A 24,175-nucleotide genomic window follows, 5' to 3' on the forward strand; every position below is an offset into this window, starting at 1 on the left:
CATAACTTTAAACCTGTGGTCTCTAGTCTTTGTTCAAGTTTTCTACTTCTAACCCAGCTCTCAGATCATTATCATCATCAAATTCCTGCCTTGTACCCTCAAGGGGTGTACAGGATATGATAGTACTACATGAAAAATTTACATGATTACTAACTTCCTATCTACAATTTTCCTCCAGATCAGTCCAGATCAGTTACCTGTCATGACTCCAACATTATCAGATCTTATATTTCTATCTTCTAAGGCACTTTTACCAATCCACCCATATCTTGGTCTTTATCCTGCCACCCTGGCAGAGAACATTTGTTTTGCTAATCTTTCCTCACCCATTCTGTTTAAGTGACCATACCTCCTGAGATTAGCTCTGCTAATGCATTCCTGGATGCTGCCAATGTCAAGTTCTTTCCTAATAACCTCGTTTTTAATATGATATTGCCATTGATGCCATCTGTTCATGCCTCTAATCTTTCTCAGGACTCTCATATCTGCAGTCTCTAGTCTTTGATCAAGTGTTTTACTTCTGACCCAGCTCTCAGATCCCTAAATTAGAACTGTTTTGAACACCATCTTGTATATAGCTAATTTAGTATTCTGACTAATTTCTCTCTTATTCCATATGAATTTATTTACTTGACTTCCTACCATACCAGCTTTGTTGATTCTGTTGTCTATTTCCATATTTAATTTACCATCTTCACTAAAAATCGTGCCCAAGTAGTCGAAATGTTTTACTTGTTCCACAGGTTCTCCGTTCACAACACAGTTGACATTTTCAACGATTCTACCTATTTTCATTGTCTTTGTCTTTTTATTGCTGACCTTCATACCATATCTATTACAACAGTTATTCAATTTAGTCAGGGAATCTTGCAGACTTGTAGCAGATTTATTTAGAAGTATAACATCATCCGCATAAAGGAAAGAACTGACATTAACATCTCCAATTTTGATATCAGGTTTAATACCACTTTCCTTCATAATGTAATCCATATAGATAATGAATAACAGAGGGGATAATGTACATCCTTGTCTGACACCAGATTTAACATTAAACCAATCTTCCTGTACTTCCTTCAATTCTAACTGCTGACTTACAACTCAAATAAAGACTAAGTATTGCTTGATATAATGCCCCAATGCCACCATATAACTGTAGCATACCGAATAGCTTCTCTCTTGGCACCTTGTCGTATGCTTTTTCCAAATCAACAAAACTTAAATACAGATCGTTGTTATATTCCCATGCTTTCTCGACTATATGTCGTAAAGTGAAGGTCCTGATCCTGACAGCCTCTATCTGGCCTGAATCCAGCTTGTTCTTCACTAAGCTTTTCTTCCACAATTCTTCTCAACCGTTTTTCAAGTATACTTGCATAAATCTTACCAGGAACACTCAGTAGGGAAATATCTCTGTAATTCTCACATTCAGAATGTGAGAATGGGAAGAATTCCCGATGATTGGAGTAGAGCTGTCATAGTACCCATACATAAAAAGGGAAATAAAACAGCTCTACTCCAATCATCGGGAATTCTTCCCAGGCCTTCTGAACTATGCAGTGCAACCACTGTAAGACTTTTATACTTCCATGCTTAAGTATTTCTGGTTGAATATCATCTACTCCAGCTGCCTTTCCACATTTTAAGCCTTTGATGGCTTTTTCTACTTCAAGTATGGATATGTATGCCTGTTGAATCTATTTTTACCACTGTGCTGTCATCACTGCTTGTTTCATTTAGCAATTTTTCAAATTAATTACTCCATACTTTTGTTTAGCTAGTTTTACACAGTGCTTGGCTTTCTTACTTGTTTCTGTATTCTCTAAGAGCACAAGCTGACTTATTTGCCAGGAACGTTTGATTATGCTTTCTTCTTTTCTTTCACTGCCTCTTTAACTTCTTGTGTCCACCATGGAGTTCTGATTTTGCTATCCTTGCAGACAACCTCACCACATGCCTCTTTGACTGAATCAATCAGGGTTTTCTTCAAGGCTTGTCACTGAATCTCCAAGGTTTGGTTCCTGTTCTCAAACTCTTTGATTCATATGTTAAAATTGCTTTGAAAATTATTTTGTGTACAAGTAGCTTGGCATTTTGATTAGTTTCTCTTATTCTATATAAATTTATTCTGTTTACTCCCTTCCATAACTCCTTTGATAATTCTGTCATCCATTTCGATATTTAATTTGCCATCTTCACTAAAAATTGTGCCCATGTAGCTGAAATGTCTTATTTGTTCTATAAGTTCAGAACACAAGCAATTTACAGACAAAAAATACTAGGTGTGGTGGGTGGTAGATGGCGTTGATGGAGATGATTTGTAGTAGAGGTTCGGTGTAGTGGTTGAGACAGTTGTAGGTGTCCTCCCGCGATGAGTCTTCGGACTCCTTGGAGGTATCAGGAATAATAATAATAAGTTCTGCATTCAGGATGCAGTTGATGTTTTCAGTATTCCTGCCTATTTTCATACTCTTTTTATTGCTGATTTTCATATCAAATTTATTAGAGTTAATATTAGTCAAGGAATCCTGCAAACTTGTCTGAGTATACCATCATCTGCATAAAAAAGGAGCTAAGTTGAATATGTACAATTCTGATATCAGACTGCCACTTTCTTTCAGGTTTGATCCTTAGAGATGGTAAATAACAATGGAGATAATGTGAACCCTTAATCTCAGATCACATTTTACATCAAACCATCTTCCTCAATTTTAACTACTGAATTCCAACTCAAATATAGAGTATGTATTGCTTGATATAATATTTCATTTACACCACATAACCAGAGCATTTTAAACAGCTTTTCTCATGACACTTATCGTAAGTCTTCTACACATGCAAAACCCAAATACTGAGCCTTGTTTTATTCCCATGATTTGTTCATTATTTGTTAAAGTGAAAATCTGATCCTGACCACCTCTATTTGGCCAGAATCTAGCTTCTCCTCCTCCAAGTTTCCTGTTTCGAGTACGCTTGCATAATCTTTAGAACATTCAGCAGGGATATTCCTCTATAATTCTCATATTCTGTTTCATTTTTTTTTTATAGGTGATTACTCTGGGATCTCTGCTTGAATCACCTGGAATTTGACCTTCTGATCATGCTAATGGATTATGCAGTGCAGCACCTATAAAACTTTTATACCTCTATACTTGAGCATTTCTGATTGAATGTCATCTACCTCTTTACATTTGAAGTTTTTGATGGTATTTTTTTTTTTTTTTTAATCTCTAGTATTGATATGTATTCGATACTAGAGATAAAATATTCAAGAGGAATGCTGGCTGCATTCCTCTTGAATATTTTCTACCACTGTTCTATCACTTCTTGTTTTATTTAGCAATCTTTCAAAGTAATTACTCCAGACATCTCTAATTCCTTTTAAAGTACTCTTTCCTGCATTTCTATGCTTTTCACTTTTGCCAAATTCATAATATTTACTTCTCTATTTTTTGCCCAAGTCTTCCATGACTTTTGTTTAGCTGCTTTTAACAGTGCTTCACTTTCTTATATTTTTCTCGGTGTTATCTTGGAGCACATATCGATTTACTTTCTAGGAACTTTTGGCAAGTTTTCTTTTCCATGACTGTCCTTTTGAACTTTCTGAGTCCACCATGGAGTTCTGAATTTTCTTTCCTTGCAGGCAAAACATCACACTTCCCTGGCTGAATGAACCAATTTTTTTTCTTCAGATTTTGATTCTTCTTTCACTTTTTCAATATTTGCATTTACAGTTCACCTATGAAAACTGCTGGGCTTTCATTCTTTTCTAAAACACTTTTCATCTTAATATGATATTCAATTTTATCCTGTTCAAAACTAAATGGAGATCACTTTCTTCTTCAAAATCTCTATATACTCATGTCCTGAATCAGTGTGAAGATACAGCTATCAACAAAAACACAGTCATCGTATGAGACTTTTTCTCATTTCTTGTGTCTTCTCTCCATGTGAATTTGTGGACATTTTATGCTGGAACACGACCAGTCAATGTCCCGAACAGAAATCCAGTAGAACTTGCCATTATTATTAGCTCTGCACTTTTTTCTAAATTTTCCCAAAATATTGCTACTTGTCTAGTATTCATTTCTTTATATGCTGTTTAAATCTCCAACAAAGACTACCCTTCCTTTTTCTTTGTCAGCAGTCTTCTCTAGCGACTTGAAAAATTCCTCTACTCCTTAGCGGAATCTTTTGTGGGAACATTGCAGCACAAATAGGTCTCATTGTCCAATTCCTCACTTTGGTGTTTGCCCACATCACTCTACTTGATATTGACTACCACTCAAGATGATTACTCTCATGTTTAGTGTTGAATACTATAGCTACTCCTTCCTTTCTCTGATCATTATTATCAGAATATAATATTTTGCATTTGTTAACACCAATTATGTCAATCTGGTACTTCAATTTTTTTGTGCCAGTTCACTTTTTTTTTTTTTTCTGTTAATGGTTTTTACAATGGTACCAATCTTGAATTCTTGAGCTCCACAAAGTCTAAATCATCTTGATAGTGATTTGGACTTTGTGGAGTTTATTCCAGTAGCTGACTTTCATTGTTCATCATGATTCCATGATGAAAATGGAGGGAATGGGAGCTTTTAACCAGCCAGTGCCTCAGATGTATGAAATTCCATCATGCTGTACATTTGTGTTTTTGGAGAAACCAATAAGAATAGATTTGTTTGGCAGAATCTCAAATTGTTAGCCTATCCTCATTCATTCAATATCTAAGTAGATATCTACTAATGGAGTGCACCATAAGAAGACAAGGATTGGACATTACATTCAACAGGCATGAAATCAGGAATACATATCCATACTTGAAGTAGAAAAATCCATCAAAAGCTTGAAATGTGGAAAGGCAGCTGGAGTAGATGGCATTCAACCAGAAACGCTCAAGTATGGAGGTATAAAAGTCTTACAGCAGCTGCACTGCATAGTTCAGAAGGCTTGGACAGAGGGACAAATTCTAGATGATTGGAGTAGAGCTCTCATAGTACTCATACATAAAATAGGGAAATAAAACTGAATGTGAGAATTACAGAGGTATTTTCCTACTTTCACTGTTCATCATGAGTAAGATTTATGCAAGCATACTTGAGAAACAGTTGAGAAGGATTGTGAAAGAGACGCCTGGTGAAGAACAAGCTGGATTCAGGCCAAATAGAGGCTGTAAGGGTTTTCACTTTATGACAAATTGTTGAGACATCATGGAAATATAACAAAGATCTATATTTAAGTTTTGTAGATCTGGAAAAGGAATATGACAAGATGCCAAGAGAAAAGCTATTCAAAATGCATCAGTTGTATGGTGTCAATGGGGCATTATATAAAAAAATACTTAGACTTTATTTGGCAGTTAGAAGGGAAGGAAGTACAGGAAGATGGTTTAATTTCACATTAAACCATCTTCCTGTACTTAAACCATTAACCCCTCTGTTATTCATTATCTATATGGATCATATTATGAAGGAAAGTGGTATTAAACCTGATATCAAAACTGGAGATGTTCTCAGCTCTTTACTTTATGCAGATGATGTTATATTTCTAAATAAATCTGGTACACGTCTGCAAGATTTCCTGACTAAATTGAATAACTGTTGTAATAGATATGGTATGAAGGTCAGCAATAACAAGCCAAAGACAATGAAAATAAGAAGAAGCATTGAAAATATCAACTGCATTGTGAATGGAGAACCTATAAAACATGTAAAACATTTCAACTACTTAGGCAAGATTTTTAGTGAAGATGGTAAATTGAATATGGAAATGGAAAACAGAATCGACAAAGCTGGTATGGTAGAAAGTCAACTGAATAAATTTATATGAAATAAGAGAGAAATTAGTCAAAATACTAAACTAGCTGCATACAAGACAGTATTCAAGCCAATTTTAACTTATGGATCTGAGAGCTGGGTTAGAAATAAAACACTTGACCAATGATTAGAGATGACAATATCATATTTAAAATGAGGATATTAGGAAAGAACTTGACATTGTTAGCATAGCTAATCTCAGGTGGTATGGTCACTTAAACAGAATGGGAGAGGAAAGGTTAGCAAAACAAGTGTTCTCTGCCAGGTTGGCAGGAGGAAGACCAAGATATAGGTGGATTGATACAGTAAAAAGTGCCTTAAAAGACAGAAACAGAAATATAAGATCTGATAATGTTGGAATCTTTACAGGTAACATATTGATTTGGAGGAAAATTGTAGATAGGAAGTTAGTGGTGATATAATTTTTCATGTAGTACTATCATATCCTGTACACCCCCCCCCCCTCTTGAGGGTACATGTCAGGAATCTGATGATGAACAAATTCTTTTTCACAGTATCTGATTACATTTTTTCCCTATCCCAAATATTGTTATCTTGAGTTTCCACTTTTGTGCATCACTTTGAAAGATTTTTAAATGAAATGAGCTTTTTTTTTTTTTTAATGTGACTCATCCACAAAACACTGTAAACCCACAGTATATTATCAGCACCATGGGTGGGCTAAGTTTTTTTTTTTTTTATATATAATTAAAAAAAAAAAATTCCTACATAATTCAGAAACCTTGTTTTAGAGACAAAATATGGAACTTTATCAATCTACTTCTGACCTCCAATAAGCAGAGTGATGGTTTCATGCTCGGCATGAAATTTATTACTTGGCAATGAATCTCACAAACACTCATGCCTGTAGTGGGTTTCAAACCTATGACCTATTGCAGAGCAGAGATGCTATCCACTTGGATAAACCAGACTGCCTGAATTACTCCAGATATCAAGCATATCTTCATATTCAGTTTTTCATACAGTACTCTTTCCTCAATGAGTCAGAAATGCAAGATTTGTTAGAAGCAGGAGAATGAAGTAACAGAAGTTAATGCTGAAATCTGTGAAACTGAAAGTGTTGTAATGAATGGAGTTATGAGAGTAAATAAATGTGAAATGAGAGTATAAATTAGGTAGATGAAATTAACAGTAAGGTAGCATATGAAAAAAGTTAGGTAAATGGACCGTGAGATAGTGAGCATGATGGGTAGCGAGGACAAAAGTGTGATCAACCTGATACAGATAGTGAAGAGCAGTAAGAAAGTAATTTAGGATATTCAGGAAAGTGGAGTTGATGAAGATGGTGCAATAGATAAAGTGAATGAAGAGCGAAATGAGAAAGTATAATACATATGTACGGAAGAAAAGTCTGGAATAAAAGATGGAAATGTGAAAGTGTCCAATGATTTGAGAGTGGCCATGTATGGAGATTCAATTATTAGAGGTGTGGTTAATGAGAAGATGCATAAGGTTTGCTTTCTGGGGGGGGGGGGGGGGAGATTGAGCAAAATGACTGAAGCACTATGTTGGAAGTTTTTTTTTTTTCACTTGGTTAGACTATAATAAATTTAGTTTAATCCTTTATCCAAGTGTAAGCAAACAAAGCTTGCCCCTGAAGTATCTTCAGGACTGAGACAACTCATGGTAAAGGTGGACCAGGCTCTCATCACTCCTTGTCTCAGAATCTCCCATAATGCAAAGCACATCTCCTTGCGGACATGTATAATGCTATGCATTAAAGGAAGGGCCACTACCCAGACTGGTTTCGATCTTTATTGAGGTCTCGTCAGTGGGAGCCAGACCTAGAAGTGGTGATACTAAGGCAGAAGCAATGGAGAAGTCATATTTACCTATACAAGTTACCAAAGAGTGTACTACCTTATTATTAAATTACTCCGGATTTAGAGAAATGGAGAAGTCATTTACCTATACGAGTTGCCAAAAGGTATACTTCTGGCGCAAACTTTGTTTGCTTACATTTGGATAAACGATTAAACTAAATTTATTATAGTCTAACCAAGTGGGGAAAAAAAAAACAAAAAAACTTCTAACATATTTCTCTAAATCCAGAGTAATTTAATAATAAAGTAGTACACCTTTTGGCAAACTCGTATAGGTAAATATGACTTCTCATTGCTTCTGCCTTAGTATCACCACTTCTGGGTCTGGCTTCCACCGACGAGACCTCAAAGGTCGAAACCGGTTGGAGTGGCTCTCAGTGGCGGGGTGAGCCTGCCATGGTGTAGAGCCAACCGGTTTGAGAGTTCTTCTCAGTGGCAGGGTAAGCCCGTTACTGAGGGGAAACAACGTTGAGTTTTTTTGAGTTCGACCTGTACTTGAACATTCAATAAAGGTCGAAACCGGTCCAGGTAGTGGCCCTTCCCTTAATGCATAGCATTATACATGTTTGCAAGGAGATGTGCTTTGCATTATAGGAGATACTGAGACAAGGAGTGATGAGAGCTTGGTCCACCTTTACCACGAGTTGCCTCAGTCCTGAAGATACTTCAGGTGAAAACTTTGTTTGCTTGCACTTGGATAAAACGATTAAACTAAATTTTATAGGATTAGGTTTCTGTGGTTTAGCAGTTCATAAGAAAGATTCTGGTAATTGGACCACATGTTTATTGCCAGAATCTTTCTTATAAACTAAATTTATTATACTGAAGCACTAGATATTAGGAGGAGGCAAGCAAGAGTAGTAGTAGTAGCAAATAATCTGGATGGCAATAAGGAGAATGTAAGGATAGATATCAGGAAGTTGCTAAGGAGCATAAAAGATTATTGTGGTAGGAAAGATAGTCAGCATGTTACCCAGGTATGATAGTGATGAGTTGAAATGATGGGTGAAGATTATGAATGGGATGTTAATGGAGTTGTGTGAAAAGAAAGGAATTCATTTTGTGAATGTGTGGATAAATCTGAAGATGCACAAGATGAGTAGTAGTGGTGATAGTCAAATGCAATGAGTACAAAGAGCAAGCATGAAAGGTAACTTGTTTGGTAAGGGTAGCAATAGTGCAACATAAGCAGCAATTAGATAATGAGGCCAAAAGAAATCCTAAGGAGTCTTTTCGATATGTGGCCAGTAGAAGAAAGAATGATGATGGAAGAAATGGTAGAATGATAATCACCGAGAAGAATAACAAGTCATAAAATGGGCAATTCATAAAAGTATTTTATCCTCATGAAAGTAATGTCATGCAGAACTTGAGCAGCAGGGAGAGAGGAGGAGCCACTGATGGTGAGTGACCAGGAAGTATATGATGAATTGAGTCAACCTGATGTCAATAAGAATGTAGGACTTGGTGGTATAGCTGCATGTGCTGAGGTGAATGTTCCAGGGAGCTAACAAAAGCATTAATGTAATATCTCTTTAACATAAGTCTTAGAGTGGTCCAAGTTCCAATGGAGTGGAAAGAGAACAAAATTTTTCCACTTCATAAAGGGGGTGATAAGATTAATGCTGCAGATAAACAGATGGACTTGTAATTACAGCCCCATTTGTTTGTCTGGAGTTGTGGTAAAGGTGTTAGAGAGGCTAGTGAGGACAAGGATGAACAACAGCATTCTCATTAGACATGGGTTTGCTGAAGGAAGATCATGTTTTAGCAATCTACTTCCTTACTATAACAAGGTGACAAATGCATTGAACAAAGGGGATGTTATACAGTGATATTAGATTTTGCTGAAGTGTCTGACAGATTGCCACATGATGCTGGTAATTAAACGGGATCAGATGGATAGTAGATTAATGCATTGGATTAGAGACTGGCTGTCTAGATAACAGCAAGTTGCATTTGGGGGAGCAATATCCCAGAAGAGGAAAGTCACTAGTGGTGTGCTCTAAGGGTCTATTTTGGAGCCACTGCTATTTACCTTGCAAGTAGACTTGAACAGACTTTCTGAATGAGCAAATGAAAGGAATCAGTTCAATATAGCGAAGGATAAAGTTTTAGTTTAAGGAGCACAGATGGGATGCAGAGTATAAGATTGGTGGGGATATCTTAAAGGTAGAAGAGATGAGGGATCTGGAGATGTTGGTGGATAGAGACCTGAAATTTCAGGGACATTTTGCTAAAATTATGAGGACAGAAGAATGAATTATGGCAATGAAGCAGAGAACACTAACATGTAGGAGTAAGGATGTTATGATTCCATTATATAAGGCTTTGATCAAATCGCATATGGATTACTGTGCACAGATTTGGTCACCTGGTTTTCAAAAGGGTGAAGAGACATCGGAAAAGGTTCAGAGTTAAGGTTGTTTCTGGTCTCTGGAATGTTGAGTATGAAGACGGATGGAGAGAATGCAATTTACAGTCTAGTGGATAGGAGGGGGAGAGGGACATGATCTGGACAAGCAAGTTGGTAAGGGATCATCAGATTAATGTAGATCAGTTTTTTTTATAGAATGGGTAGAGACATGGGGAGAACAAGAGGTCATCCCTGGAAGCTATATAAGGAAGGTATGAGAAAGGGAATGAGGAGTAGATTTTTTTGCATGGAGAGTTGTGGGTAGTTGGAATGCACTGCCTGGGTGGGTGTGAAGACGGCAAATGTATTCAAGTCATGATATGATGAGGTGTGTGTGTGTGTGTGTGAGAGAGAGATGGAGGGCATCCTGCACTAGGTTATTTGATTCCAGGAGTCTGATAATAATAATTTTAAAGCTTTTTTAATAGTGCCTTTCATTTAGCCACTTTCATGATATTTATCTTCTATATTCTTAATATCTTCCCATTACTTTAGCTACTTTTACACAAAGAACATGGAGAAAAATATAAGAAAGTTTTCAGAATATCTGCTGACTTACTTGCTAGGAATTTTGATATGCTTTCTTATTCTCAAAGACTGCCTATGTAACTTCATGAGTTCATTATAAAGTTCAAATTCTATTCTTGCAAACAACCTCACTATGCCTCTTTGGTGGAATTAATCTATGTTTTCTTTAGAGTTTGCCAATGAGACCTCAAGGTTTGGTTCTTGTTTTCAAATTCCTTCATTTGTTCTCTGGTAATATTTGTATATTTCAGTCTGAAGTCACTCCTGAAAGCTGCTTGACTGATTCTTTTTAAACCTTTTATACATATATTTCCTCCTCTTTGTGATATTCATTTGTATCCTGCTTACAACAGCGACCAGTTCTTATTTCAAATACTCTGCACACACACTTGTACTCTAAACCACTGTAAAGATATCACTATTAACAATAATAGTTAACAATTTTCTTACTTCTGTGTTCTCACCATGTGAATTTATGCACAATCTCTTTATGTCAGAAAATAGCACTGATAATGATTAGTCCATGTCCTGAAGAGAAATCCACCAAATATTTACCATTATTATTTGCTTTCATCTTTTCTCCAAAACATTTCTACATATATAGTATTCAATTTTACCATTGTATATACAAGGGTTCTTTGAAAAGTTTGATAAATTTCCAATATATGGTGACACAATTCGCTCATTCATACCAGTGTCGGCATGTATCATCTTTATCATGACTCCTGGCAAAATTTTAGCAACATGACACACATAGTTCTTATTTGGAAAACATTTAAAATGACCGTGTTTAAATTTTTCATAAAAATGGAAGTTAGATGCAGTTCATGGGGACTCTGCACCAGCATTAAAGAATATTTATTTTTGGATAAATGAGTTTAAACGTGGTCGTAAGTCCTTCAAAGTTTAAGTGCGCTCTGGATGCCCAACTGAGGTCACTATGAAGGAAATGATTGATAAAATCCATGGTATCATTATGGAAGACTGCCGAGTGAAAGTGTGCGACATTACTGAGACTGTAAGCATCTCAACTGAACGGGTGTATAATATCCTGCATGAAAAATTGCACATGAAAAAGCTGTGTGCGTGATGGTGCCACAATTGTTGACTGTCGACCAAAAATGTATGCGAAAAGACATTTCAACACGGTCTTTCGCGATGTTTAATTGCAATTCGCAGGATTTTTTGCATTGATTCATGACTGTAGACGAAACTTGGATCCACAACTACACACCTGAGTCCAAGCAGCAGTCAAAACAGTGGGCAATCCTGGTGAAAGAGCACTGAAAAAAGCAAAGACCATTTTGTCAGCGGGGAAGGTGATGGCCACTGTTTTTTGGGATTCCCAAGGAATTATCATGGTAGACTCTTTAGAAAATGGTAAGACAATAACAGCAGTCTATTATGTGTCATTGTTGGACCATTTAAAAGAAGAACTGAAGAAAAAACGGTCAGGATCAGCACACAAAAAAGTGCTCTTTCATCAAGACAATGCACCGTTCCCCCCCCACACACACACATTGGCCATTGCAATGGCAAAAATTGCACGAATTGAGGTTTGAATAGGTTCTACATCCACTGTATTCTCCGGACTTGGCTCCGTGTGACTTCTTGTTCCCAAACTTAAAAAATTGGCTCAATGGGAAAAAATTTTCTTCGAACTAGGTTGTCATCAAGGCTATCAATGACTATTTTGCACAATTTGACAAATCCTACTTTTTAGGTGGGATGAAAAAATTGGAAACTCGCTGGACCAAATATGTAGACCTCGATGGAGACTATGTTGAGAAATAAAGGTGATTTTTCCCCAAAAAATGTGTTTAATTTTTTTTACCAAACTTTTCAAACAACTCTTGTACATCTCCAACAAAAACCAGTTTCCCAGCTTTTCCTTTTTTCATTATGTCAACTGCCTTTTCTAATTTTAATCTTCACTTATCTGTCCACTTTCCAATATTTTAAACTGAAATCACCAATTTACTATTCTAAAAAGTTATGTTAACTAATGAATTATGTAAACTTAATTCATTAGTTAACATATTAAACGAGGAGCCTAAAATCACTTAGGTGGTCCTAATGACCCAGCACTTAGAAGACCATAAATTCGACTAAACATGGCCACTTGTTGTCCACTTATGTACCAATTTCTTACCCATCCTACATTCAAACATTTCTCCACATCTTAAGGCATACACACTATGTGAGTGAAACTTGTGTTGTTTTAAAATTACATATTAATAAAATCATGTTTGACCGAGGTTTACTGATATTGACTTTTGATGCATGATTTACATGCATTTATATACATTCATGTTCATAAAAACTGCATTGCCTGCTATAACCATGTTTTTTGGTAATTAAATTTGAATGCCTATTTGGAAAAGGGATAATAACACAGTAATTGTCACAAATAATGAAGGATGTAATATAACACTTTTATTTTTGATTAATATTTGGCTTTTTAGTATGAGATGTGACATAATCAGGAAATGACGATGAACTTGAAAAATTTGCAAATATTTCAAAACAGAGTGAATAGTGATATTTTCACTGAAAAAACAAATACTGGAATCAAAATTTAATTCAACTACAGTTTTACTAACATTCAAAGATAAAAATACACTTTTTACTGTTTAGTACTTCGTTGCTCCTCCATTTGCCTTTATTACAGCTTGGTATCAGCAGGGCATTGACAAAATCAATTTCCTGATGGATGAACTATCAATTCATGGTTCCATACCCATATAATGGCTTCTCTCAAAGTGTTTTCAACTTCTTCTTGTGTATTTCAATCTCCATTTGGTATCACAAATTCTGGATTGAGATCTGGGCTGTTTCCTGGTCAAGGTAGTTGCTGAATTGAGTATTCATTGAGCCACTTATTAACCTGCAACAAAAAGTAAAGCTTTTTTTAAGTACTGAACTCAATTTGTACTTAAAAAATTACGGTAAAGTAGTCTCTGATAGTAGGCAGTAATTCTTCTAAAATTTTCTGGTACACTTGTACATGATATGACATGTAGCGCAGATCAAATGACTGGCTGAGAATTTGGCTGTTGACACCAGACAGTCAGGGTGGGTTACCCCCCCCCCCCCCCCCAAGTTGAAGTTTAGGGACCATGTAGCAAAGATTGCAAAAAAACTCAAAAGTTAATTGCAATGCTGAAACAAACATTCACATGTAAAAATGAGGATGTCATTTTGCTTCTTTACAAGGCCTTGATAAGACCTCAACTTGGACTACTGTGCACAGGTCTGGTCTCCTGGTTTCTGTTGCAATTCTGATATATTGGAAAGAGTGCAAGGGAGAGTGTTAAAAATGATATCAGGATTGTGGAATGCTGATTATGAAGAGAGAATTGAGAATTTATAGACTGCAGACACTGACAAGCAGGAGAAAGAGGGGTTGATATGATTGAGAATTCCAAACTTCTGAAAGGGTCATACAGGATTTCAACTGATGGAATTTTTCAATTTATGGAGGGTGGGGAAAGGACAAGAAGGCATCCTTGGAAACTGAGAATGAATGCCACTAGAAGGGGGTGAAGGGCTAGATTTTTATCTCATAGGGTGGTGCATGATTGGAATGGATTGCCAATGGATGTTGTGAGTGCAAGCAGTGTGAATGAATTCAAGAATAAGTATGATAACTGGTGCATGTAGTATGTGGACTTCCTCGATGAGTCCCTGACTCCCTGGAGGTCTCTCTTAATAATAATAAAAAACCAATGAAAATGACCATTCAACTACTAAAAACTATATTTATGTAAGGTGATGTGGTTTCTATGAACATGAGTGTATATTTAACTATTAATAAATCAATCATTTTGAAATGGAATATATTAAGGACTAGATAGAGTAACTCTGATTAGCACAGTGAGATTTCTGGGAATATATTCAAATAAATATAACTGATAAACTATGCAATTGTTCATAATAAACAGTTTATTTCTTTTTGACTTCAACATATTTACAGAAATTTCATGTTTCTACTGATGACTGTATAAGAACATGAAATACAAATAGCAACAGAAATATAATTTATATGAAAAAATAAAACCTTCCAATTCAAACCGCAAAAAATTTTAATTTAGTGCAATGATTCAAATTGAAGATGCTAATTTATAGTCATTGCATTTGTCTGCTTAAAAAAAGATAAAAGAAATAAAGAAAACAAGAAGCATGTGATGCAAAAACATTCTGAATCAGTCACCTCTCGCTCCAGGGAATTTTTTTTTTTTTTTTTTTTTTTTTTTTTTTTTAAATGGAGGGTTTGCTATAATAAATTTCCTTTAGCACAGCATTGATACTATGATGGTTTTGCCATATCTTGTTGGGAGGTTGTTAAAGTGAGCAATTTCATATAACAGTGTTCAATAGTGAAAGATGACTATATAACTGCTGTTATTATAACTGTATTGTGGATCTTAAACTGTTTAATTGTGTTTCAATTAATAAATATGACATACAGAAAATGCCAGCCCAATATGAGATCATCGGGCAACTTCAAGTCCTGGAGTTTTCTTTATTTGCACTTCCTCTTGCTCATATCTGAACTCCTCCTGACATTAAAAAAAATAATAATAATAATAAATAAATAAAAATTCATATTATTTAAACAAACTGAACTGTATTTGAAATATTAAATTATTTTTAATAAGACTTTCATACATGAAGTTTTATTTTTTAATTTTGATTATCATGAGTTTTGGATATATATCCTCAAGGAAGGGGGGGTACAGGATACTATGAGGGTGGTCTGAAAAGTTCTGGGCCTCGATCATAGATGGCAACACTATCGGCAAGAGATTTTTTTTTTCTAAGTTGGTACATCTTTTGTTTTATACAGCTAGCTGAAGCAAAAGTGTTGTCTGTATCCCTTGAAATGAATAAAACTGAGTATCGTGCAGTTATAAACTTCTTTGTAAAAGAAGGTTTAATGGCAAAAGAAATTCATTTGAAGTTCATAAAAGTTTATGGAAACTCTTCTCCTTGAGCTTAAATGTGGCCATACCATAGCCTTGAAGATGATCCACGTGAGGTGCATCCAAAAAGTGTAACAACAATAGAAATCATTGATCAAGTGCACGATATGGTATCGGATGACCAGCAAGTCAAAATGTGTGAAACTGCTGAAACTATAGGCATTTCAAAAGAATATGTAGTATATATTTTGCATGAAGAATTGCAAATGAAAAAGCTTTGCTCACAGCAGATCAAAAATGCACTCGCATGAAAATCTCTGAACAGTGCTTGGAGCATTTCAACAAGAGTAAAACTAATTTTGTGTGTCGATTTATTACTATGGATGAGACTTGGATTCACCATTACACACCAGAATCCAAACAGCAGTCAAAGTGGACAGAAGCCGGTTGTTGTTCAGTGCCAAAGAAGACAAAGTCGGTTCCATCAGCAGGAAAGGTCATGGCATCGGGATGCCATGACCTTTTGGTTTTGGGATGCTAAAGGCATTTTGTTTATTAATTATCTTGAAAAGGGTAAAACAATAACTGGAGAATATTATTCCGACCTTTTAACCAGACTAGAGGAAAAAATTCATGAGAAAAGACCTGGTTTGCAGAAGAAAAAAATCATCTTTCATTAGGACAATGCACCTGCCTACAGAGGTGTTTTGGCAATGAGGAAATTAAGGGATCTGCACTATGAATTGTTGGAACATCCACTCTATTCCCCAGAACTCTCAATCCTATTTCTAAAATGCTGCATAAATTTCCTTTCACCCATATGACCTTTCCTCTCTCCCTCTACTTATTGAATTTATTTGCTGATACGCATCGGCCACATCACAAATTCATCAAACATTTATGGCAGAAACGATCCATACGAAAAATATTACAAGATAAGGTAGCGAAATAAAATTAGTGAATATACTTTAGAAGAGTAGTAGGATACTAGAAAATTTGTTTGTTGCAAATTGGTAGATACTCATGAGAGAGAGAGAGATTTCGGGACACCAGATTTATTCATATCTTCATAATTATTCAAAGGCATCTTGAGTATAGGATTACAGAATGGCAATCACAAAGAACAACAGGCAATTCTATCACCTTTGTAGCTCATGTAAAATAACTAAAATGGTAAACAATTTCCTAACTAAAAAAAAATTATATGTGTGTGTGTGTGTGTGTATATATATATATACATACACACACACACACACACATGTAGAAAGTTTTTTTACCTTGGGTGTATTATAAGTTAAAGATACCAAGAAATTTTATATTTTATACTTGGTTTTTAATCCTTTTTGTAAGTAAGCAAAACAAAGTTTTGCGCGTGAAATACATTCACGTCGAAGCTACTTATAGATATTTCTCTATATATCTCTATATTATTACTTATTATATCTCTGTATTTTTTTCTTTTTTTGTGTTTCTTGTGTGCAGCTTAGAGCGAGTAAAATGGCAGTGAAATGCGAGATATCACGAAAGACGAATACAAGTGGCATGGATTTTTTGAAAATGGTGAGATGCTGAGAATGCAGTATGTATACTTGGGAGATATTTAAGATATTTATGTGGAGAGGATAAATAGGAGAGATGAGAGAGAGTCTGGGTGTGTAAGAAGTGTAGCATATTTATGGATTATGACATATCATTGAATGTAAGTAGTACAGTGAGCAAAAGATAGCCAGCATGAATGATTTGAAACAACAAGAATGTATGGAGGGATGGATGTCATAAGGATATTAATGGGAGTGAAAGATAACCGGGTGGTAGGTAAGGTAGTCAGCGTGTTGCCCAGATAGATAATGATGAATTGAGAAGGCAAATGAAGATTATGAATGGTATGCTAATAGAGTTGTGTGAGGTGAAAGGAGTTCATTTTGTGAATATGTGGGATAGTTTGGTATGAGTCAGTTGGAGAAACTGTTGCTGCAAGAGAGAATGACTGAAGTGAATGTGTAAGACTTGAGGAAGCAAGGGGTATTGTGGAAGAGCAGGAGAGTAAAGTAGGCAAGTTTGTAAAAGGAGAGGTGGGTGGCATGAGATGTGAAATCCTGATACAAACAATAAGTTATATGCATCTCTTAAAGAAAATAGTGTGTCACTAATAAAACAGAAATTCGAAAAGGTCCAAATACACCTGTGCACACATTCTTGATGGAATTTGAACCTTACTATAAGGATAAGTGCTAGTATTGTGAATATATATATTGATTTGAAAATGGATGTAACTGATTGTGAGCTGCTTGATGAGAGTGACAGAATTACAGATGGATAACAGTTTATAAAGGGTGTCCCAAAATTCACGCAAGATTTAAATTTAGCGCCATTTGTGCGGTAAAGTGTTGCCAACGAGAAAAAAAGACAGCGTGAAAGCTGACAGTTCAGGGTTATTAAAAATGGAGCGCTACACGAAAGAACAATGCATTTTCATTGTTGAGCAATATTTTAAAAATAATGAAGGTTTGGCAGCTACAGTTCGCAATTTTCGTACAAACTATGGTTGGAATAGTGATTTAACTTCATCAACTGTGAAAAGATTAATTAAAAAATTCAAGGAAACTGGATCAATTAGTGATCTTATACACTCTGGCCGTCCTTCAACAAGTCGTTCAACAGAAAACATCGAAGCAGTTCGTGAGAGTGTTGCTGAGAGTCCAGGAACATCAATTCGGCACCGTGGTCTTGAATTGGGCATTTCGAGAAGCTCTCTACACGAAAGATTTGCATCTTTATGCTTACAAAGTTCAATTGACTCAAGAACTGAAGCCTACTGACCACACACAACGAAGAGAGTTCGTCGAATGGATTATGGAACAACAACAAGTGAATGCTTGTTGTTGTTCCATATGCTCGGGCTGTATGGCATGTGGCACCGTCTTGTTGAAACCACGTCGTCCACATCCATATCTTGCAATTTAGGCACAAAAAACTGGATTATCATGTCGCGATAGCGAGCACCATTAACTGTTATTGCCTTACCAGCTGCATTTTCATCTTGATGGCTTCGTTAATCGACAAAATTGTCGCATTTGGGGTTCAGAAAATCCACAAGTGATTGTTGAGAAACAAATGCATCCACAACGTGTCACTGTTTGGTGCGGATTTTGGGCTGGAGGCATCATCGGTCCAGTCCATTCTTCTTCGAAAATGCGGCTGGTAAGGCAATAACAGTTAATGGTGCTCGCTATCGCGACATGATAATCCAGTTTTTTGTGCCTAAATTGCAAGATATGGATGTGGACGACATGTGGTTTCAACAAGACAGTGCCACATGCCATACAGCCCGAGAAACAATTCAATTACTGCACGAGTCATTTCCTGGTCATGTAATTTCCCGTTTTGGTGATCAGAATTGGCCGCCCAGATCATGTGACTTAACACCTTGGACTTTTTTCTTTGGGATTTTTTGAAGTCTAAGGTTTATGCCAACAAGCCCACGATCACCCATGCCTCGAAGGAGGAAATTGAACGCTGTATCAATGAAATTCAGCCACATTTATGCAAAATGGTCATGGAAAATTTCGACAAAAGAGTGTGTATGTGCCAGCAAAGCCGTGGAGGCCATTTACCCGATATGCTATTCCATGCATAATATACTGTATACTTTATGATCAATAAGAAATTACAATTTTTAATTAAAAACCTGTGTTTTCTATCAAAATTACTTCTGGCGTGAATTTTGGGACACCCTGTATAATGAAAAACTTTTCCATATGAAGAAAGAAAGAAGTAGCTAAAAGATTAACCTGTTTACAAAAGGAACTGTTTTTAAACCAAGATTTGAATCAGAATTACATAACTATCTCAATCAAATGATTTTTACAATTAAGCTAAAAGTGCTGTTAAGCAATTACTATTTTCAGAATTGTTTTCTTTTTTTTTCCATATAAAATATCCTCATACATGTATGAAAAGTATGCTTTTCTAATTTATGGATTATTTAACCCACCCATGGAACACAGCATTGTGGTGCTATAGGTTTACAACCTACTGCCCTGAATAAATGTTTTGTACACCTTGTTCCAACACATATAACATATCAAAAATTTTTATTTAAAAATATAAAAATAAAGGTATTGAATTTATAATTAAGAACATACCGGATCATAGATAACTTTCACTATAAGAGAACAACTTGGACATGTTGCAACATCTTCTCCGTTAATTAGGTCTTCCTGAAAGAAAATAATTTTTTATAACAATTTATAAAATTACCTAAAGAAAAAATTTCACATCCTTTCTCATTTCTCACAGAATACAATATTCTATGTTATCTGTTTATTATAATTATTATTACTACTACCACCACTACCAGAGACCTTCATGGAATCAAGAACTCATTGGGGGGGGGGGGGGGGCATATGGCTTATAACAACTGTCATACCTTTTCACACTATCTGCACCAAGGACAAACCATTCCAATTACACACTGCAGTATGAGAGAAAATCTAACTCTCCTTTCACCAGTTTCTTAACTGCATTTATTCTCAATTTCCATGGATGTTCTCTTGCCTTCTCCCCATCCTCCACTAAATGAAACATTCCATCTACTGGTTTTCCTATATGATCCTTTCAGAAGTTTGTAGGTAGATCACTATCATGTCATTCCTCTTTGTCCTGTTCGCTAGCATCTGCTGTCCATAAATTCTCAATCTGTATTCCACAGGCCCAATATTATCTTTAACAATCTCTACAATATCTGCATCATCATCATCTCACAAACCACGAGACCAGATATGCACACAATAGTAGTGAGCTCATATAAAGGCTAAACTTCAACTTCCTATCAACTAAAATGTCACGATCCCTGGAATGATCAGTTTTGTCCAGCATAATCCTGCCAACATAGTACATCACTGGATATCTCATCACACCAAATCTTTGTTATTAATGTAAAAATTGCATAACAGCAGACCAAGTACTGATCCTTGAGGTACATCACTGGTCATCTTAAATCTTGCAGGCACATGTTCTTTTACAGAATTTTTTTGATATTTGTCAAATATCAAAAAATTTATAATCAATCCCATATCCTGCAATTATGCAACAGCATGGAAGGCTGTATCATATCAAAATACTGTACATTAAAAGATGGCTTGCATAAGTGCTTGAAAATTTATTTTCCATATGATTTGAAGAGTAAGCTAAAAGCTTTATTTTCTTTTTATAAAGGTGTTTTTACCAGTCTTATTTCAACATTTGAAAAGCAAGCTTCTGACCGTCACCTGCTTCATGTCATCACTACTCATTCAAAGGCAAAATTATAATTAATTTATCTTTCTACAAAAAGAATAATTCAAACATTATATACTTGCAAATTTGTGCATATCTCATTGCCTAAGCAGCTCTCTCTCTTCAAATTAAATAGCTCTGTTATTTACATTAATACCATGATGTAATAATCTGATAAGTGTAGACTGATTTCATTAGTTAAATTATACTGAAATATAATAAAATATTTAAGGATACAGATTATTTTATTATCCATTAAGATAATAAAATAATCTGCATCCTTAAATATTTGCAACACAGCAATTGTTTATTTTGGCACAACTGTACAACAGTGCATTCTAATAACACATCACTAAATGGAAACGTTTCTTTTGCCTCTAAATGTTTCACTTTGAGCAATTAATGTAGGTGAGCAATTCATTTCAAACATGAATTTGAATAAGAACTGCCTGATCACCCTCCAATTTTTCAGGAATCAAAATATGCCAAAATATTAAATTTATTTCATATGAACTCATAGAATAAGTACATTCAAATTTATTTAAAATTTTTTTAAAAAAAAAGTCTGCTTGGAATCTTTTTTTTTTTTTTTTTTATGAATCAGCAAGCACACTTGCCTAAATATACAAGAAACATCTTGACAGAACTATTTACTTCTCAATAAGACAAGTTAGGAGAAAGAAGAATGTGAAAAATCTTTAATGGTACGTTCCATGTCATTGCTTTGTATATTTGTATTTGTGCACTCAATGAGAGCTCTGTAATCACTTTTAAACACAGTAATTCTTTAACAAATTCAAAAATTAACAGTGCTTGGAACAGATCACCATTCTTAAAGCCTTAACAACATTCATTAAACCAAAAAGTTAATGCGGAGAAAGTGACAAGAGAATGTTTTTTTTGAGTTTCACGAGGGAAAAACAAAATGTTTTTTTTCTTCCCAAAAAAAGACCATTTTTTAATCTCATAGTGGTGGATCAACTATCCCACAGACATAAACAACATTTCAGGAAGCCTATAAAACTGAGTTAACCAGGGTCATTAATGACTGGTGATGCACAATATATAGCTTCTTCCAGCCAAGTCACTCCCACCTCCCTATAGTATGGCCCATTTCGACAAACAGGCTCTGACAAGGTAAGTAGTCATTTTAAAATCATACCTACCCTATTTGGAGGAAATTCCAACTAGACTTCTATATAGATAATAGGTGTATTTTGCTGAAATGCTAAAAGGCATTGTTAAACACAATGCAATCATGTTGGCTACTTCTAGAGTAGCAAATGGCATTAATGAATGTGTATTCTCCAACCATTCTCTTAAAAACGAATGTGGGATGTAACATGAGGGGGACTAAGGGTCCCGTCCTGATCTCTAACTTTATATCCAAACTTATACTTTCTCAATCAGAAGAGAGAGAAAAAAAGATGCTTGTTTTGTCCTGAAAGTTAGTAAACCAACCTAAGGACAAAATGAGCAATTAGATCTTAACAAATGGAATAAACTATTAGCCTAGCAAAAAATAAGTTTCCTATAATTTTATTTGAAAAAGGTGAACAAGCTCTGATAAATGCTCCCCATATCATGATGAGTTCTGAACCTAGCTCTTTTCCCAACAAAAGACGAATGTCCTGTTATCCTTCCAACTACAAGATCATAAAATAGTACGGTAACCAGAGAGGGGGGGGGAGAACGAGGGTGACGAAAACTATCAAGTTAACATAGTAACAAAATAAATTCATCCATATTAATTACAACACACAAGTTTCCAGTCATTATGAACAAACTATTCGCAAGGGCCATTTACCACTAACTCCCTGAATTAGGCTTGAATGCCAAACAAAAATATCTTAGTGGACGAAACAATTAACTTCATTTGCACTCCTAATATTAGGATAAACCTTGCATAAACATACACGCCTGTGTACAAAGCACAACTTACTTTTGTGATTTCAAATTTATCTCCACACGGACAAGGATAATAATACGTTTCCGTTTCTTCGTCGTATTCAAAGTCTTCGATTTCTACTTCGTCGTGATAAATTGACATTTTCAACAGAGGAAAATCTCCCTGTTGCACAAGAAGTCAAATGAGAAAGAAGCGTGATTGGTCCTCACTTAAATAATACGTTTCCGTTTCTTCGTCGTATTCAAAGTCTTCGATTTCTACTTCTTCGTGATAAATAGACATTGTCAACAGAGGAAAGTATCCCTGTTGTTGCACAAGAAGTCAATTGGGAAAGAAGCGTGATTGGTCCTCACTTAAATAATCATTGTAGAATGAACAATAAATTTCAGTGTATTTTGCAAGATAATATTAAGCTATACCACCATTATATCTTATATATTTCACAAGAATAAGGATGCTAGATTTTCTTGACATAAAACAGAAAATATTAGAAAATCAACGACAAAAATAAGTATCTTATAATTTGATTTATAAATTTCCTTAATAACAAATACAACTGCAAACGATTTACGGAAGTGATATATTATTATTATATTACACTCCTAAGGAATCCAAGGACTCATCGAGGGACGAGTCCAATAAAACAATATTGCAGTAAAGTGCATGGGTGTGTGTGTGTATATATATATGTATGTACGCTTCGTGATTTATAAGAAAAGTGATGTACAATAAATTCTACATCACCTTTTTAAGGCATCAGCGGATTTATTTCAATCACCTTTTAAAGCACAATATTGATTTTTGGAAGTGACGTAAGTCATTTAACCGAATTTAACAAAAAAAAAAAAAAACTTCAAAAATGAGTGAATATTATTAAATACACCTTTAATTCGTACTATTTATAAAAAAAAATAAAATAACCTCATAGTCTGTTGACTCACTGTATATGATTTGCCATTGAAAATATAATATATTATTATTATTATTATTATTTGACACCTCAGGGAGTCCAGAGACTTATTGAGGGAGAGTGTGCCAACAGCATCGAACGATTGGTTCCCTTCCCATTATTGTTCGCCCACCGATTAGAGATCCTTCGACACTTCTGCGAATGTCAGAAAAAGGAGAATCCATTCCGACAATAGGTAATCAATCTGTCTTCGGGGATGAGTTTGTTTATTATTACAGGTCGGAAAATTTAGCTTTTCTTTTACAAACATTGCTGTTTTTAAAGTGTAACTATTTTGCTTGTATAACAGTTGAAAAAACGTAGTATTAACAAAATTAAAAATGTATAGCATAAAACAAAAATTTAACTAAGTTTATTTTTAAGAAGGTTTTCTATAAAATAAAACTAATTATACAGAAAAACAGAAATTTTTTTCAAATGAACTTATATAATCCAAACTTACAGTTGAGAGAACTTAGACCCTTTAATATCCTAAACCGATTAATTATTT

General features: G+C 35.1%; 1 protein-coding gene across 1 annotated transcript; it reads right to left on the bottom strand.

Annotated features, from left to right (window-relative positions):
* Positions 1–14,531: 14,531 nt before the first annotated feature.
* Positions 14,532–23,180, bottom strand: LOC150105695 (diphthamide biosynthesis protein 3-like). The gene is made up of 3 exons (XM_090395016.1): positions 22,749–23,180; positions 19,675–19,749; positions 14,532–15,166 (listed from the first exon to the last, which is right to left on the bottom strand). Exons 1-3 carry the CDS (start codon positions 22,854–22,856, stop codon positions 15,098–15,100), a joined length of 252 nt encoding a protein of 83 aa, XP_090251142.1. The 5' UTR covers positions 22,857–23,180; the 3' UTR covers positions 14,532–15,097.
* Positions 23,181–24,175: the final 995 nt, after the last annotated feature.

This window comes from Typopeltis vanoorti, chromosome 6 (assembly GCF_054136105.1).
Source record: "Typopeltis vanoorti isolate ZY-2024b chromosome 6, IOZ_Tvanoo_1.0, whole genome shotgun sequence".
Taxonomy (NCBI): Eukaryota; Metazoa; Arthropoda; class Arachnida; order Uropygi; family Thelyphonidae; genus Typopeltis; species Typopeltis vanoorti.

What these genes read in the sequence shown, in the direction of transcription:
- LOC150105695 (XM_090395016.1), bottom strand. Translation starts at nt 22,856, where the DNA reads ATGTCAATTTATCACGACGAAGTAGAAATCGAAGACTTTGAATACGAC. An exon ending in ATAAATTTGAAATCACAAAA is followed by an intron (nt 19,750 to 22,748) that starts GTAAGTTGTGCT and finishes ATTTTCTTTCAG; the next exon opens with GAAGACCTAATTAACGGAGA. An exon ending in TGAAAGTTATCTATGATCCG is followed by an intron (nt 15,167 to 19,674) that starts GTATGTTCTTAA and finishes TTTTAATGTCAG; the next exon opens with GAGGAGTTCAGATATGAGCA.